This window comes from Scomber japonicus, chromosome 22 (genome assembly GCF_027409825.1).
Source record: "Scomber japonicus isolate fScoJap1 chromosome 22, fScoJap1.pri, whole genome shotgun sequence".
Lineage (NCBI taxonomy): Eukaryota > Metazoa > Chordata > Actinopteri > Scombriformes > Scombridae > Scomber > Scomber japonicus.
Window position 1 is genome coordinate 23,880,555 of NC_070599.1, and position 17,139 is coordinate 23,897,693.

Below are 17,139 nucleotides of genomic sequence, written 5' to 3' on the forward strand. Positions count from 1 at the left end.
TGTATGTGGAGCTCGAAGAACCGGGAAGCTCCGAGAAAACCTCCACAAGCGAGCAACCAAACACAACGACAGCTATTGTTTTACAGATAACCACACGGTATAAACTGTTTAAAGCCTCCGGAGCTGCTCAACGCGGAGCCCAAGTGTTTCAATCAGCCATGGGAGGTCGTTTATCGGTCTGAAGTTGACGGTGTTCGGGGTGAACTTGTCTCGGAGTTGTTGTGGTGGATGTTTAACGACGACAACACAAGAGGTGGAGGAGGAGGAGGAATAATGTGGCTGCCTCTACTGCTGCTCCTGTCTGTGTTTTGGTTTTAACCCGCCCGACCCTCATCTTTCTCTAGACAGAAAGGAGAAGGAAAGGAAAAGAAGAAGAGGAGAAAGTAAGGAAGAAAGACAGAAAAGTAAGGAGAAATGGCCGAGGCACGTTCAGAGGAAGAGGAGGAAAACATGATGAGAGATAACCGGGAACAAGTGGTCCGACGACAGCCGAACAGCTCTGGAGGTAAATGAGGAAAAAGACATGAATATCTGTGGTTTGTTTTGAGCTGTTTCCGTCGGGTATCGATACAATGAATCGATACCTGTGGGCAGGGGCGGATTTTGTGGTTTGGGGGCCTCAGACAAACTCTGTCTTGGTTCATTTTCACCTTTTCTTAAACTGGGAAACGTTTCAAAACTTTTGTCTCAAGTAAAACTGGTTAAAAGTCTCATGTTTAATTAAAAGTGAAGAGAAAGATTATATCTGGATGGTTTAACCAGTAATAATTCATCATATATAATTGTTATATTTTGTGGTTACAATCTGAATTTGTAACATGCAGTTGTACTCTCCTCTGAAATGAAAGTACATTGTTGCATACTTTGGGGGACTTTTTGCAAGTTGCAATGAGTGAGAATACTAACATATTTCATTATTTTACATATTAAAATATAATGGAGGTTTAGCTGTCTGGGGTGCTTTTACTTTGGGGCCCCAGACTATGTCCCACCTTCCCTAATGATAAAGTTTGCCCTTTGTCTCAAATCAACTGGCAGGTTTACACTGAAAATACAAACACTAAATTGAAGCTAAATATCAGCATAATTATCCATGTACAAGACAAGACAGCTCAAAATCCTTTTTTCCCTGTGTAGCTTTGCTGTATTCCTGTGGTGAGTATAGTGAGGTTAAATGGGTCTAATGGCACCTGTTGAATATTTAATACTCCTCCAGAGTCCTCCAATTATGTGATTTTTGTAGAGTCCCTGTAAAAATTATCATTAAACTGGTACAATTCTGGGTGTAAATACATATACAGTACTGGCTGGGCTAAAACAACCAAGAAACGCTTTTAATGTACTGATTTTAGTCACATACTTCTACACTATGTATTTACTCCTGTAGTGCCCAAACTTCGACAATGTAGTGTTATCTCAAATCAAACACGGCTGTTACACACTTACCAGAAATGACGATTAGCTAGTTAGCAAGCTAGGGATAGCATTCACGTTATTGTTCGTGGCACCTAATCATTACAGACTCCTAAATTAACCCAATACCCCTACTGACTAGGGCTGGGTATCAGTTCTCAAAGCCTGTAAAGTATTGACTGAAATAAATTGATACGTCTCCCGTCAAACGATGCCTGCAATCGATCCTCCTTGTACCCAGAGCTAGAAAATATGACTATTTGTATGGACTTGCTCACAGCCAATCAACACAAGCGTTCTTTGATTTAATACAACATGTGATTGGTCCACTGCCACAACAGCTACAACCCGTCTGTGGTGGTGATGTCGTGGTGAATTTGAGTTAGGGTGCCAAGCTGTGGCAATGTTCACCGTAGTTACAACGACCCTGGATGCCATTTCCTGTTTGAAAAGTGGTACGTAGCCAAGATGGCGACCGTTGATGGCGAGAAATGTCTCAACTTTTTGACCGTTTTGAGTGCACCATCCAGGGACTCATAGGCCACTACATTTTCCATACACTTAAAATATCAAATGTAAACTGTACAGAAGTATGAGATGTGACACACAGCAAAGGTTATTTACTCCAATGTATAGGCTAAAGCGACAGAAACATGCCAGAAGATATTCAGGACCAATGAGAAAGAGATGAAGTGTCTGATAATAAGAGACATTCAAAGTGTTGGCAAAACCACCAGTACTGTACAGTTATGAGTGGGAGTCTAACCTGTTCAACCCAAAGCCATAAATTCTTGTATGAACATGCAAGCTAGTCATAATTTGGGTCAAAGTTGACACATACAGTTGATAACACATACACACAGAAACATTCCCAGTTGACTGTAATGGTGCAGGCCTGTGCCAAGACTTAAAGCCATTAGTTTAATTAAAGCCTCCCTCTTTGTCCCCCCTCTGTCTCTGTCTCAGGCGGAGAGACACAAGTTATCTTGACTCTACAGGGCTTTTCCTGTAAACAAATGCTCTCTGTGTGTTTGTGTGTGTGTAGGACAAGTGCAGCATTAGTCCATAAAAAGCCTCTCAGATGATGCCCTCAATCGCTATCATTTGGAAAGTTATGACACAGGTCTGAAGAGCTTTGAAGTGTGACTCAATAAGACCGTGCAGAAGAATTTGTAATGACAACATAACAGGATTTAGAAAAGCTTCAGCGAGTTCCTCAGTTCAGTTAAGACAAGGCACAGACTACAAACTATACATTTGTGCACAAAATACCCACCTGCTGCCACACATGTACTGCAAAGCTGCATTGGTTATTTTGTCCATAAAATGTCATAAAATTGTGAAAAATGTCCAAGATGACGCCCTTAAATGTCCTGTTTTTACCCTACTGCACTGGCAATTTGTCCTATACTTTATTATAAATGAAATGGTTAAGAAGTATGAAAATAAATAAACTCAAACACTGAGGCACCTATGAATTGAATCTTACACGGGGGAAATAAGTCCATTGTCCAGGAGAAGGTGTAGTTATTTGATCTTTTTTTTTTTAAAGCAAACGGACAAAGAACAATGGCGACTGCTGCCTCTCTTACCATGCTAATAAAACAAAAAACAACTATAAACCCTTCCCTGTGTCCGCTGGTCCTACACCTAGGCCTGTCACAATAACATAATTATCAGCATCATCATGTCTATATTTGGACATATCGTATGACACATGGATATGACCTTTGACCTCAATAATGCCACACTTCACATTAGCAGCTAAGAGGCTATTCATGTCACATTGGTTAAGTGAGTAGTGTCCTCCATTCCTCACTGTGTACGTCCTGAGTGGAGACTGCAGAAGAATTAAAGGTAAATAACTCTGTCCCCAAACATAATGGCAGTCAGGGTTTTTACAGAAGTGTAGCGTCCACTCTTCAATCCCACCTCTCTTTACATCATTATGCTATTATATTATGATTATATCAGTGGGATAAAATGATCTTCAAATGACAATAATATTGTTTATCGCGATTATTTCTGAGACAATATATCGTCTAATAAAAGTAGTTACTGTGACAGGTTTACCTACACCTGCCTACTCAAGCTGCTCACTACCTTCAAAACAAAAGCATTAACCAATACTCAGATTAACTAAAATAATATGAATGCAACTGTATTCTTCAAAATAAAACAGCAACAGGAAATAGATGAATTAATGTTTAATTATTTAAATCTTCATATCAAAAACACCCACAACATTAAATGCAGTTTGCTGTCATCAAAGATTAAAGAAACCAGAAAATATTCACATTTGAGAAACTGGAGTCAAGACACTTTATTTCCTTAAAAAACGACTCAAATGATCAAAATAGTTGGCGATTAATTTAATAGTTTAAATAGTTTTATCTCTATTGGAGCGTTTACAAGATTGTCCAACTCAGAGAAACACTGGATTAAAGTACTGTAATATTACACTAATGGCGCTTTCCCACTGCACAGTTCCAGCACGACTTGCCTCGACTCGGCTCGGTTCCAGGAACAACCTTTTCCATTACAAGAAGTACCTACTCAACGTGGGCGGGGTCGTCATAGCAACGGCTCGCCGAAACTGCCGTGACTTCGTTTTATACGCGACACAAACACATAAACAATGGAGGTCTTGAAGGCGATGGTGTACTTGCTGCTGTATGTGGCTTTCTGTCACACACAAAGCAAGAGAAGAGAAACAAATTGCTTTAGCGCTGTTGCCGGTATTTAAAAACGGGTTTGATTCTTGTGTGGGACGGCTCATGACTCTTCCAGCGACAACTCTTCTGACCAATCAGTGGTCGGCAGTCTGTTGACGTCACATTTGGTATCGGGTCGGCTCGCTTGGAACCGCAGCAGAGCAGATACTAAAAAAGTAACCGGGTACCAGGTACTATCCCTAGTGGAAACACAAAAAAAAGGGTTAGGGTTAGGGTTAGTCGAGTCGAGTCGTGCTGGAACTGTGTAGTGGAAAAGCGCCAAATATGAGGCAGATTGCACCAGACTTTCACATTATGTCCCAGACACACACATGAAGTTAATGTTCAAAACAAAAGAACAGGTGTTAAAAATAGCACAGAGCGGATTCACACCAGCTGCTAGGAACGTTTAGGTGGAAAGGAGGAACTAAAGTTGATCTTTTTATCAACAGAAATGTGAACAACATGAGACACAGAGTGAGAGAAGCACATTAATATCTAGAAAACAACACCGTTCCCAATAAATAAATGCAAAACAGATCAACTGAGAGAACTAATGTCGTCAGTCTGATTATAAATACAAACAGATGGGTTGAAGTTTGAACCCAACATTCAAATAATTGTAATACTTCCCCAGGCTTTTGAACATTTTTTACTGCTTTGATCTCCAGTATTCTGTTAAGACTCAGATTGCAATTAATGATTATTTATTATGACTGATTCATCTCACATTTGTTTTAAAGTTAACTCTATAAAATGTTTAAAAAATAGTAGGAAAATGCCTTCAAGACTGCTATGATGTCTTCAGTTTTACTTGTTTTGTCTGACCAGCAGCTCTAAATCTAAATCCATTTAATTTACTGTCAAATATGACAAGGATCATCATATTTGAGAAGCTAAAAACAGATCATTTTGTGACTGAAATGAATGAACTACAGATTAGTTTTTAAGTGGATCATCTAATCGTCTCATCTTTGCAGCTTTGAAGTGAGACGGCGTTCATATCAGCGCTCTCCAATTAGAGCCACATGATAATATAGAAGCAAACAGAAACTTCCTTTACTGTATATAAACAAACTGAGGAGCGGCGGGTGGGCACTTCTCGGATCTGACACCAACAGCTGCTCTTGATGCTCGAGTAGGAAGTCGTCAGTGTAAAAGTTTGAAAGCGTTTATTAAAGTGGCTGCATCTTCCTCAGGGTTAAACAACCAATCAAAGGCTCAGACGGGAGAATAAAAAAAAAATCTTGAAATGTAAAAAAAATGTTCACAGCAACGTCTGGCTCCCTCGTTACATCTTTACCTCATAAATAAATGTTTAGAAAACAACATGATCAACCACCAACAATGAGCCCCCTCCCCAAAATGAAAAAAAAACAATGATTGATTAGGGTTTAAAATTCATTATTATTATTATTATTGGTAGTAGTAGTAGAAGTGGAAGTGGAAGTAGTAAAAGTAGTAGTAGTAGTAGTAGTGGAAGTAGTAAAAGTAGTAGTAGTAGTAGTAGTGGAAGTAGTAAAAGTAGTAGTAGTAGTAATAGTGGAAGTAGTAAAAGTAGTAGTAGTAATAGTGGAAGTAGTAAAAGTAGTAGTAGTAGAAGTGGAAGTAGTAGAAGATGACTTTGTGATTTGGCGCTGTACAAATAAAGATTGATTGATTGATTGAAGTAGTAGTAGTAGTAGTGGAAGTAGTAAAAGTAGAAGTGGAAGTAGTAGAAGATGACTTTGTTGCGATTTGGCGCTATACAAATAAAGATTGATTGATTGATTGATTGATTGATTGATTGAAGATAGAAGTAGTAGTAGTGGAAGAAGAAGTGAAAGTAGTAGTAGTGGAAGAAGAAGTGAAAGTAGTAGTAGTGGAAGAAGATGTGAAAGTAGTAGTAGTGGAAGAAGTGATAATAGTAGTAGTAGTGGAAGTAGTAGTAGTGATAGTGGTAGTAGTAGTAGTAGTAGTAGTAGTTTTAGTGGAAGTATTATTATTATTTTTATGGTTCATTTATTGGGGACAGATTCAATATGCCGGCTTAAACAACTCTATTATCATCATCATCATTATTGTGGTCATAATAAATGTCAGGATGCAGGTATCACACTGTTTATAGCAGATACTCATTTTTATTACCCTTCCCTAGAAGGACTTTTGAAAGTGAGAGTAAAATACTGTAAATCAAATCAGCTGTACAATAAATACGATACAGGATAAAAAGAAGATAAGCAAAAGAAAACATGATAAATCAGAAACTGTACATGAGTTCAGGTTTGTTGTTGAATTAACCAGGATTTAGTGAGTCTGTTAATGATCCAGGTTCATCTGAGCTCATTCGAATTATCTCTCTTTTTTTGGCTAGAGAAAAAACAATGCAGCGTTTGATCGGTTGGTCCTCATTTGACGCTTGTAGTAGTTTGACGCACCTCATAATGTTTTCGGTGTTCAGCCGTTTCAAACAGCAGGCGTGTTTCAAAACGTGCACGTCAGACCAATCAGGAGAGAAGCTGAAACATGTTAAAAACACATCGATCTTGTTGTGATGAGATCACTGAGTTTCTAACATGAACGCGCACACTGGAAAGCAACCACGGGTTTATGTTTATGTTTGTGTGTGTGTGTGTGTGTGTGTGTGTGTGTGTGTGTGTGTGTGTGTGTGTGTGCGTGCGTGTGCAGCATTCCAGCGCTGAGTCTGGTCTCTCAGTGGATTTAAAAGCAAGCTGTGATGAATTTCTGAAGTTTGTTTGTCTTTAGCCTCTCCTGTAGCCGTGGGAAATACCGCTTAATTAAATTCAGAACCGCAGCTCAGTTTTTGTTACGTTTTAAAGGTCAGAAAGATTTAAAAAAGCGAATGATGTCAAAAAAACAACATTCTCCATTTTTTAAAGAGGAAAAAAGATGTTGGATCTATTTAATTAGATGTAGTAGATTAGATGTGGGGAGGGTTGATCCTTAAGGCCTGTACACACCAGGGGCGTGACGAATAAACAACACGAAACACAGACTGCCATTATTAGGCCTGTTGGAACAAATGTTGGTATTCGAATATCATTTGAACTGTTAGCTAACGTTAGCAAATCTTGTTCTATTCATCTTGACCTCACCTGTGTGTGAAAATGAAATGCCTTCATTACGTCTGACCAATAAAGTTTCGTGAGTTTGGCTAACGTTCAGAGCGCTAACGTAACGTCACAACAGAAATGGCAGAAAGTGAAGCAGACGCAGCTACAGAGATCAACACTCCTATTAGCTTACAAACCGTGTATTTTAGATTTCTAACAACAAAACTAAATCTAGCTAATATTTGAAATGTTATCACTATTAATGCAGTGAACAGAGCACTTTGATCTATTTTCAGTTTGTTTGGCTTTGCTCAGTTCATTGAAAGAGGAAACAATGAGGAGAGGAATGTGTTGGGATTAAAGATTATTATTTAGCAGCTAGCTAAAAGCTTTAGCCTGTCTTTTTGTAATGCTGCGATGCCCTCTAGTGGACAGAACGTAAAATAACCACATGTTGACAGTACACATAAGGCTGTGTATAAGTACATAGTGAATATTATTAATAAACTAAATCTGAGCATTAAAATTTTGAATATAATTCGACAAATAAAATTAATAATGAATGAAATTTTTAAAAGGGTTTAGAGAGGGAGATTAACAGCCTTAGGCATTATGGGTCGAGACAGTTATTTACCTTTTTAATTTCTATATAAGAGGCAGCGCAGTGCAGTAATGACACCAGTGAATAGTTTGGCTCACAGTCTACTGAAGCAAGAGGAAATAAAACAAAACCTTTTTCTCATTTAATCAATAATCAGTTTTGAATTAAGAATCGATTCTGAGTCAAATTGGACATCAAAGGTTTCTAAAACGTTTCCACTCCTGGTAATAGATTATATTAAGTAATGAAGTGACCATGAGACATGATTCTCACTACAGAGTGACCCAGTTTTTCCACCACAGAGTCTCCTCTCAGTGTGCCAAGTGATAAATGTCTCATGTGAGTGTTTCAGGCTTTCATCTCATGTGGAGAAAGTTTTCTCACCAGCGACCGAAAGTGGGTCAGTTTGTCAATTAGTGTGTCTGCTGTGCTGCACGCTACCTATTTCAGCTTCAAACCTGCCTCTTTTTAACCACTTGGGGCCAAAAATAACAAAAAGGGTTAGGGTCCAATCCTGGACCAGTTTCAAACATTGTTGTCCCCATTAGTCACTTGGAAAGATGGGAAAACAAGGTTGAAAAATGCAAAACTGTCCCTTTAAGGATTCAGAGCAGAACCAGGAATGTTTTAATAGTTTGATATCAGCTCAAATAAAGCAAATGCTGCTACTCTGACTTTTAACTAGAGATCCACTGATACTGATTTCACATATTGGTCCTACACTGACTTAAGTAGCTGGGTCTGGTATCAGCACTATTTTAATAGATATTAACTATTCAGTGATTCACTATTTGTTTTAGAAAGATTGTGGTTTGCAAAGGTTGAGCTCCAAACTGTCCTTTGGTCTGCTTCTCTGGTGGACAAGACAAGTTTCAGTGGACCAAAGAAGGACACCCAATTTTATTTTGACATATTTCTATTATTTACATTGCAGGACTGTGCAGACAGTGAAAAAATGTGCAAATGATTGAGTCCACGTTGGACTGAAGTGCAAAATGAGATGTGAGTTACTCTACTGGTGCTCCTAATCAATGATGTAGGACTTGATTGAAGACCCAGATCAAGTCATTACAAACAAACTAGGATAATATATTTCCATAACACCAACACTGACAGACAATAAGATGGAGTCACAGAAAACGGGTCATATCTAATTCCTCATTTAATCCACTAGTGTGTAGCATTTTAAGGTAGAAAATACATCTGCACTCACATTGGAGTTAAATTTGATCCATATTTACAAAGTTAAACCTGTCAGTCATACAGCTTTTTAATTAAACACTAGTATGGGAAGGGTACTTGATATCAGGACTGAAAAAGTCAAATTGGATCTCTACTTTTAACTCTTTCTTATTGAAAGAGTGATTGAGTGAAAAACATTCATTGAGGAGCTTCTCATTTTGATCCAGCGCTGACTAGTTAAAATAACAAACGTTGATGACTAATTAATCTTCATTCTCTGCGTAACTTGACGGCAAAACCAAAAGTAAACTTTGCTGTTGTTGGGTTTGGTTATCTGCCAAAGATCCTTTGTTAGGTAAGATGCTTCACTCTGTAAAAGCAGCTGGTACATTTTGTGTTTCTGTAGTTTCTACAGAGTCTAACAGAGTGGTACGTCTTCTCTCTAGAGGATCGCGCCATGTCAATTTTAGGAGTCACTTTTTGCTATTTGAATATTCATATCATTGCACATCAATAATTGAAGATGATAAACTTAATAGTTTTGAACAAGAACCTTCGTTATTGGGTTGAAGCAGCTTGTGAAAAATGATATTCAGACTCGATATCAGAAGATTCCCAATATTAGAGAATCAGGGTCAGAAAAGAAGGTTTTTGTCTTCTGTTTTCATCATCTTGAAGTCTTTCTCGAGCAAAACATTGACTCCCTTCCAGCTCCAATCTGTGACCCGTGACCTCTGACCCCCCCCCCCCCCCCCACCCCCCCGTGCCAAACAAGAAACCCGGCCGATGACGAGCTCTGAGGAAAATGTGCTGCGGTCGGTGTCTGCGCGTTTGAACGCAGCTCCAGCACTAAAACTCAGCCAGCCTGCTGCAGGACAAACATCTGGAAGTGTTAAAACTCCTGATGACTCCAGCAGAATCTCACAGCAGCCAATCGCCGCTCCACTTCCTGGAAGGTGTCCACCAATCACGACGCTGGGCCAGAGCAGACGGGCGGTCCGTTTACGAGTTTTAGGGGCAGTGAGAATGAAAGGGGGAGGAGGAGGGGGGGGTGTTAAGAGAAGACTGAACAGAGGAAGGAGAAGTTTTGAGCATTAAGAGGAGCAGAAAAAGAGAGAAAATCTGTCATTTATCCAGAATATTTTCCAAACACGTCAACATTTAGTTATTGTGGACTTTAAGGCGAACCGAGCTGACCCGTTGATCAGTTTGTGACGAGAAGGAGAGGAAAGGAGGTAGGAAATGGAAAATGCACACACACTGAAAAACACAAGGTAGCTCTGCTTGTCTTTTCTCTCTTTTCTTTGTCCTTTTTATTAACTTAAAAAGATGCAGACGGCAGCTTCAGATGAGGAGATGTTAGAGATGTTCTTTGTTTCTTTTTTTGTTTTATTATCATCTTTGTTGCTCAGGTCTTATTTTTCCAGTTTTTCTGTGTCACACTTTCTAGAAATGACCTGTCAATCAAAGTAATGTGTGCAGGAGACTAACATCCTCCTGTTAGGGTTTCCTTTTGGTGCAATTGTCTTTGTCTGTTCAACCACGATGACCAGTTCTTTTTGTTGTGTTTACTCCAAAAAAAACTGGAAACAAAAGGTCGACTGACTATCAGATGGGATATTTAGCATTTTTACAATTATTGGAATCACTTCTAAAAAGAAATCTGATGGTCAATATGTCCAATTTAGGCTTTGATGCAGCCGCCTCTCTCCATCTGTAGTCTCCACTCTGTGGTTTTTTAACAATGTCCCGCCCACAGCACTATCTGATTGGTTACTCATCATGAGTATTAGCCTATCAGCAGTGGCGGCTGTGCATGCTGCTGTGCTGCAGACGTCACGGAGAAGAAAGGAAGGCGAGGCAGCAGATATTGCTGAATTTGCAAAAAAAAAAAAAAAAAATCCCAATCCTCTACACTGAAGTTTTAAATACACCAAAATCTATAGATCTGTTGCTATGGTGATGAGCATGCCCAGTTTTCCACTTACACTGCTGAACCCAAGTAGTGCACTTTGTTGCAGTGGTTTAAGCTAATGTAGAGTCTTGTAGAGATAATGTAAATTTGATAGTGAAGTCACCAAGTTGATTATTTGAGCCATAATTTAGCCGTCTGACAAAAGCAACAAAAAAAGATTGACTGGCTGAAATGTGAGGGCAGCTGTGGCTCAGGAGGTAGAGCAGGTCGTCCACCAATTGGAAGATCCATGGTTCAATTCCCAGCTCCTCCAGTCCACATGTTGACGTGTCCTTGGGCAAGATACTGAACCCCAAATTGCTCCCAATGGTGTGTGAATATTAGCCTCCATCTGATGAACAGGTTGCCTCTCTGCATGGTAGCTCCTGCCATCCATGTGTGAATAGGTGAATATGACATGTAGTGTAAAAACATCCAAAAAAAGACTAGATAGGGGCTTTATAAGCACAGTCCATTTACCATTCTACCAACGTTGTTTCTTACACATCACCTACAAGGACTTTAACGTTCAGTCTCAACCCACGACTCTAGTAACATTACTGAGTTTTAAGCCCTTCAGCTGTTTCTGGATCTGTTTCATGTTTCTGTTTTAAGAGATTCAGGATTGTTGTTGGAGACTTTGAACGTAAATGATCTGCATCTGAGGTCGGTTTTAATCCATCAACAGACTGCACAGATGGTGTACAGGTGTCAGAGTTGAATAGTCAGTGTTGTACCTATTCAGCTCTAGGAATCGTTAGTAATGAAGTCGCTTAGGTTTAAATGTCAGGTTCCCTGCTGTTACTATAGGGACGGACTATAGGGAAGTACTTAGACCTTTTACTTAATTAAAAGAATCAAAACAACGATGCAAAAATACTTCATTGCAACATTTACTACTTCAGTAAAAGTATCACCAGCTGAATTTACTTAAAGTATTACAGTGAAAGTACTTGTTTAGCGGGCTGTGACTGATCTCTTGATTACATTTAACAAAGTGCATTGTTGATACAGAAGATGAGTCAATGCATTTTATTGTTCTAGTTGCTTCAAGTGGGAGCTAGTTTGTAATATTTTATGAGGGTCATGAGAGAGTTCAGAGAGGTTTTGAGATGTTGACAGGAAAGAAGAAGTTCTGCTGCGTAACAAATTGAATCTTTGTATTTTTGTGAAATATGGGACAGTTTTACTTCTTTGGACTTCTTTAAACAGTTATCAATGAAACCATGTGAGGGGAAATGTCTCTTTAGTGGAACTGCAAGCGAATCAGAGACACAAATACACAAAGATTTTAAGGGGCTATAAGTCAAAACGTTTGGGAACCATTGCCTTAATCTTTTAACAAGGTGTTCATTATGTTATTTTATGTAAACATTTAATCTAAAAAGTAAGTAAAGCTGTCAAATAAATGGAAGTACTCGGGTAAAGTACATTTGTCTTTCCACCACTCCATTTAAATAACCAACTAAAACAAACTAAAGACTTTCCAAAGCTGTTTTTCTATAATGAATGAAGCGTAATCGTTGATTTTGACGCGTTACTTCTGCATGCATGTCTCCATGATAAGTAATAACCGGTTTTGGTATTGACTCTTAAATAAAACCCTATCGGTCGACCCCCACCAGAAACATAAAACACATCGCTTCTTGTGAGTTAGAAGGTTATTTTTCCATCACAAAACCAAATGAAAGACGCATAGCAACATAAACACGTTGCTAACGAGGATAATATAATGTATTAATCATTCTAATGCAGATTGAAGTGGAGGTTAACATGAATTTCGACTGTGTGGCAGTTTTTTGAAAAACAATAGAAGAATGTTCACTTGGTCTTTCTTGATGCCCGACTTTCCGTATCAAGGCAAGAAATGTTCAATGTAATCCTCTTTGTCATTTAACAAAATATGCCATCTGTGTTTAATAAAGAGCTTTTTCCAAGATAGAATAGAGTCTAACATTAAATCAGGGGTGATGCAATAAATAAAGAAGAATATGACCAAACATTGAAGTCTCTTTGGAAGCTGGACAGTTTTCGATACTCGATGCTACCGACACGTTTCAGTTAGGTGTGAAATGAATCGTAATCTCTTCATCTTTGTCTTCGCAGGTCGTCCGGATAGACGAAAGCCAGAGCATCGTCACAGGTAAGAAGATGCTGCTCTCACTTGGCAGTTTAATCAAGATGTTAGCAGGAAGTGTGAATTAAATCTGTCTCACATGTAGAAAGAAGACTCTTGGCCCCGGAGGTGTGTTTGATGTTGAGTCCAAGTGAAAGCTCCAATCTTTTGAATCACAACCTTTCACAAAATGGGGGGAAAAATCAGTGAATCTGAAGGTTTTTAAATGCATCAAAAGACAAAAAAAAAGAGTCCAGTTTGTGGCTCTTTTCTGCAGTGTCTTCGTAGACTCGCAGGGACAAGTTTTCTCCCCCTTTTTGGTCTGCGTCTGACACACTCCTGAAAGTATTTTGGCTGTTGGCCGGTTGGCATGGCAACTGGCCAGAGAAGTCACAGGGTTTATAGACTCACTCACTTGAAAAATGGTAACCAGAGAAACAAAACAGCAGGCCTTTGCACGGAGAGTCATTTTCAAGGCTGTTTTTGACCTTGTTAACTTAATATCAGATTAAGTTAGTTTTGTTTTTCTTCATATTACATTATCTAAATCTTGTGTTTAGAGTTTGATCAAACTGCGGTAATTACTTTCAGGTTTTCACCTCAACCAGAACATGTGTTTAAAGCAAAAACAGCTGTAAAAAAAAAGAAAAAAAAGAAAAAAAAAAGGCGTGTAGTAGCAGAGCAGCTTCTATCCTCAGTTAAAACTTCCTGCAGCAGATTTATATTAAAGACAATCAATCGTCTTTTCTGGAAGGTTTACTATGAATCATATACAGGAAGTGTAAAGTTTGCATTAGCAGCATATTAACATCGCAAAAGTCCCGATTATTATCGTTCTCCTCTCAGGTTTATCTCTTTATTTATGACTGATGTTCAGCCAGCAACTGTTTTGGCTGCTTCTGCAATCTCTCCCTAATTCACTCATTCACTACTCTCTAAAAACACTAAACAGCTCAGTCAATAGTGAGAAGAAAATTTGGGATATTAATCATTGTCGATTTGTGTCGTCACCATCAGCTGTAGAGTCGCGCCACGGTAGTTTTCACATCTTTTAAAATGTGGAGCATTGAATTGTGGGATTGTTAACAGAAAGCAGTGTGCATGATGTGGACATTGTGGAATATTCAGATACTTAGATAAATGGTGGACAGTAAATGTGTAGTGCTCTAGATAGTAAATAGTAGGGCTGCAACAGTGAATCGATTATTAAAAGTTCAGATGGAGTTGAGCAGAGCTGATATCGGCAAAGGCGGAGCAAAACCAGTCCAACCGAAATCTCCTGAAGTGTGTCGCTTATTTGCACATCACATCAATGATTTGTCACCGTGTGGATCATTAACCTTGTTCTAGTTGTTTGAACTAGCAGTTGGAGATGAAGAGAGGAGCAGGTTGACAGTCAAATAAATTGTAGACAGTAAATGTAGTGCTCTTGATAGTAAATAGTAGGGCTGCAACAACAATTTCATTATCGATTCGTTGTGTCGTGCAATTAATGCATCTCTGGTTATGTTGTAGAGCGGTTGACGGAGTTGAGCAGAGCTGATATCGGCAAAAGCAGAGAAAACAGTCCAACTGAAATCTTCTGCAGTGTGGGAGCACTTCTCAAAACTAGAACGTTTTTTTCTATTGCTTATTTGCATATCACATCAATGATATGTCACCATGTGGATCATTAACCTTGTTCTAGTTTGTGAACTAGCAGTAGGAGATGAGGAGAGGAGCAGGTTGACCTCAGGTCTCAACACTGAAAGCCTGAGGAAGGAGGAACGATGGGAATCTAACCCAGCAAATTTGTACGGTAGTCTAATGAGGCAAAAAGTAAAGCCTACCAAACAGTGTCCCTTATCAGATGACGCAGGGTTGCAGAAAGTTAAATTGACAATAATATCGTTAGTTGCCATTATTTCTGTGGAAATATATTGTCCAACAATAGTAGTTATTGTGTCAGGTGTCTTTACATCAAATAAATAAATACTAATATCTCAGTTTATTCTGGAAACTTGCATTGAATCAAACTGCATCAACCCTTTTCTTTGGCACCAACACTAAAAACATGACTCATCTATATTGTTTCAAGCCTGCATGTTTTAAAAACTGTTGAGCGAGCAATAAAAAAAGACCTGCAGCGCTTACAGCAAGACCTTCATCTTTATTCATATTCAAACACATAAACTGCCAACACATGCTAAACACAGCGTTACTCCTCAGGGTGCCGTTTAAACCCCCTACGTTTTTTTATTCTTCACACGCTTTAGTCTGTCACTTTGCATTTGTACACCCGAGTACGAATGCCTGCGAGGAATGAATGTAGAAAAATATGCACCATTATCCCCCATTTGTGTGTTTAATACCATTTAACCTCTTTATGAAGACTTGTTCTGCTGCCTTTTGTCGGTGTTTGTTACATTAAAAACTAACTACAGCTGTAAAAAGTTACTATCAAGTTAAACTAAGACTTCTGAAAGGTTAAAACAAATCTAAACATTGTGATTTTTTGCTTAATTTGTACTTACAAGGGTCACTTTACTGCTTTTTATGAAGTGCTAGTCCAATGCCTTCTCAGTGAAACAGAGAGAAAATGGAAAAAACAGGAGTATTTTTCCATCAGTGTTTAAAAGTAAAGCAGTTTTGGAGTGTTTGGGCAGTGTCAAGGGTGAGTCATGTGTGTCTGTTCATGGTTAAAAGCTCTGCAGGAGAAAAAGAGAGCAAAAGAGAGAGACTGTTAGAGACAAAGAAACACAGAAAGAAAACAGACTTGAAAGCCAATTTTTTTTTTAAAAAGTGCGAGAGACGAGATTAAGACATCGGACTTCCTTCTGTTGACCGGGTGAGTCTCTGCAGAGCAACATCTTACATTTTCCATTTTAAATAAGAAAGAGAGAAGAAGAAAAAAACGTTGGCACAATTAAACCTTGAAACATCTTTTAAATCAGTTTGATAGGTTTTGGGTTGCAGGCAGGTGACGTCTGAGAATTTGATTTACTCCGATGTTCAGGGGAATACCAGGGAACTTTCCTAATTCTCTTTCTGGGAATTGTTTAAACTCATTCTTTTTAAGCAGATTAAGAGAAAAACAATATTTAAATGATTGTACTCTCCAACCAAATGTAATAAAATCCTCCGAACAGACAGAGCCAGACTCTTTTTTTTTTTTTTTTTTTTTTAAAGCTAAGCTAATTGGCTTCATATTTACTCCACAGACTCCAGAGTGGTATAAATCTTGTCATCGAACTCTCTGCATATTTCCTTTTTAAATGTTGAACTATTACTTTTAACAAATCGCAAAGGGAGAAGCAGTTTAGTTTTTGGAATTGCTGTAAGTTGGTTTCCATGCATGCTTTTCCAATTTGCACACACAAAAACATGAGTGGAGACATTGGAAATTTGGAGGGAAATTTTTTTTACTGGGATGAAGATATATATCGATAAAAGCAAAATATGACAAACTACAATGGAAACACATTTAATGAATAAATGATGACGTACAGGACACTTCTTCGGTCTCTTCTTTGTATGTAGGCGCTCAACTTTTTGCATATTAAAGCTGCATAGTGTAGGATTTACTGCCATCTAGTGATGAGATTGAACACCTAAAAACCCCTTTCCCCTTCTAAGGATTTATGCTCAACATTAAATACGGATACGGACCAAACGGAGCAGTACCACCGGAAACCATGAGGGGGGCAGTGTTGCTGTCACTACTCGACACGTAGCTCTAGTGAGACACGAAGAAGAAAGAAAGAAAACAATGGAGGAACTTTTTGAGGAAAGGTTTTGTGAGTTGGTTAGAAACTTTAAATATATCGTTTTTGTCTTTAATGCAAGAGGAACATTATCACTATCTCCTCCACAGTCGCCATGTTTGTTTTTGAGTTTGTTGTTGTTTCATAAACGTTTGACTCTGTGCTGCCACCTGGTGGACGTATTGGTTAACATCCATGCCAAAGTAAAGGACGTATTGGAAGTATGTGAGCAGTGACGATACATTTTCATACGTACGTTGAGCATAAATGGGCCTTAAGGATGTAGAAGAATGTACGATTGCTACAAAATCCGCAAAAAAGAGAAAGGGTAATGTTTGATTTGTCCATTCTGGGCTTGTGTTC

The 17,139-nt window shown here is 38.6% G+C and overlaps 1 protein-coding gene across 1 annotated transcript in view; it reads left to right on the forward strand.

Annotated features, from left to right (window-relative positions):
- Positions 1-449: 449 nt before the first annotated feature.
- LOC128384049 (SH3 domain-containing protein 19-like) overlaps positions 450-17,139 on the forward strand; it is a 34,382-nt gene continuing 17,692 nt past the window's right edge. Inside the window, exons 1-2 of the mRNA XM_053343623.1 lie at positions 450-505; positions 13,024-13,060. Coding sequence (XP_053199598.1) covers positions 451-505; positions 13,024-13,060 — 92 coding nt within the window. The 5' untranslated portion in view covers position 450. The remainder of the gene's footprint in view (positions 506-13,023; positions 13,061-17,139) is intronic.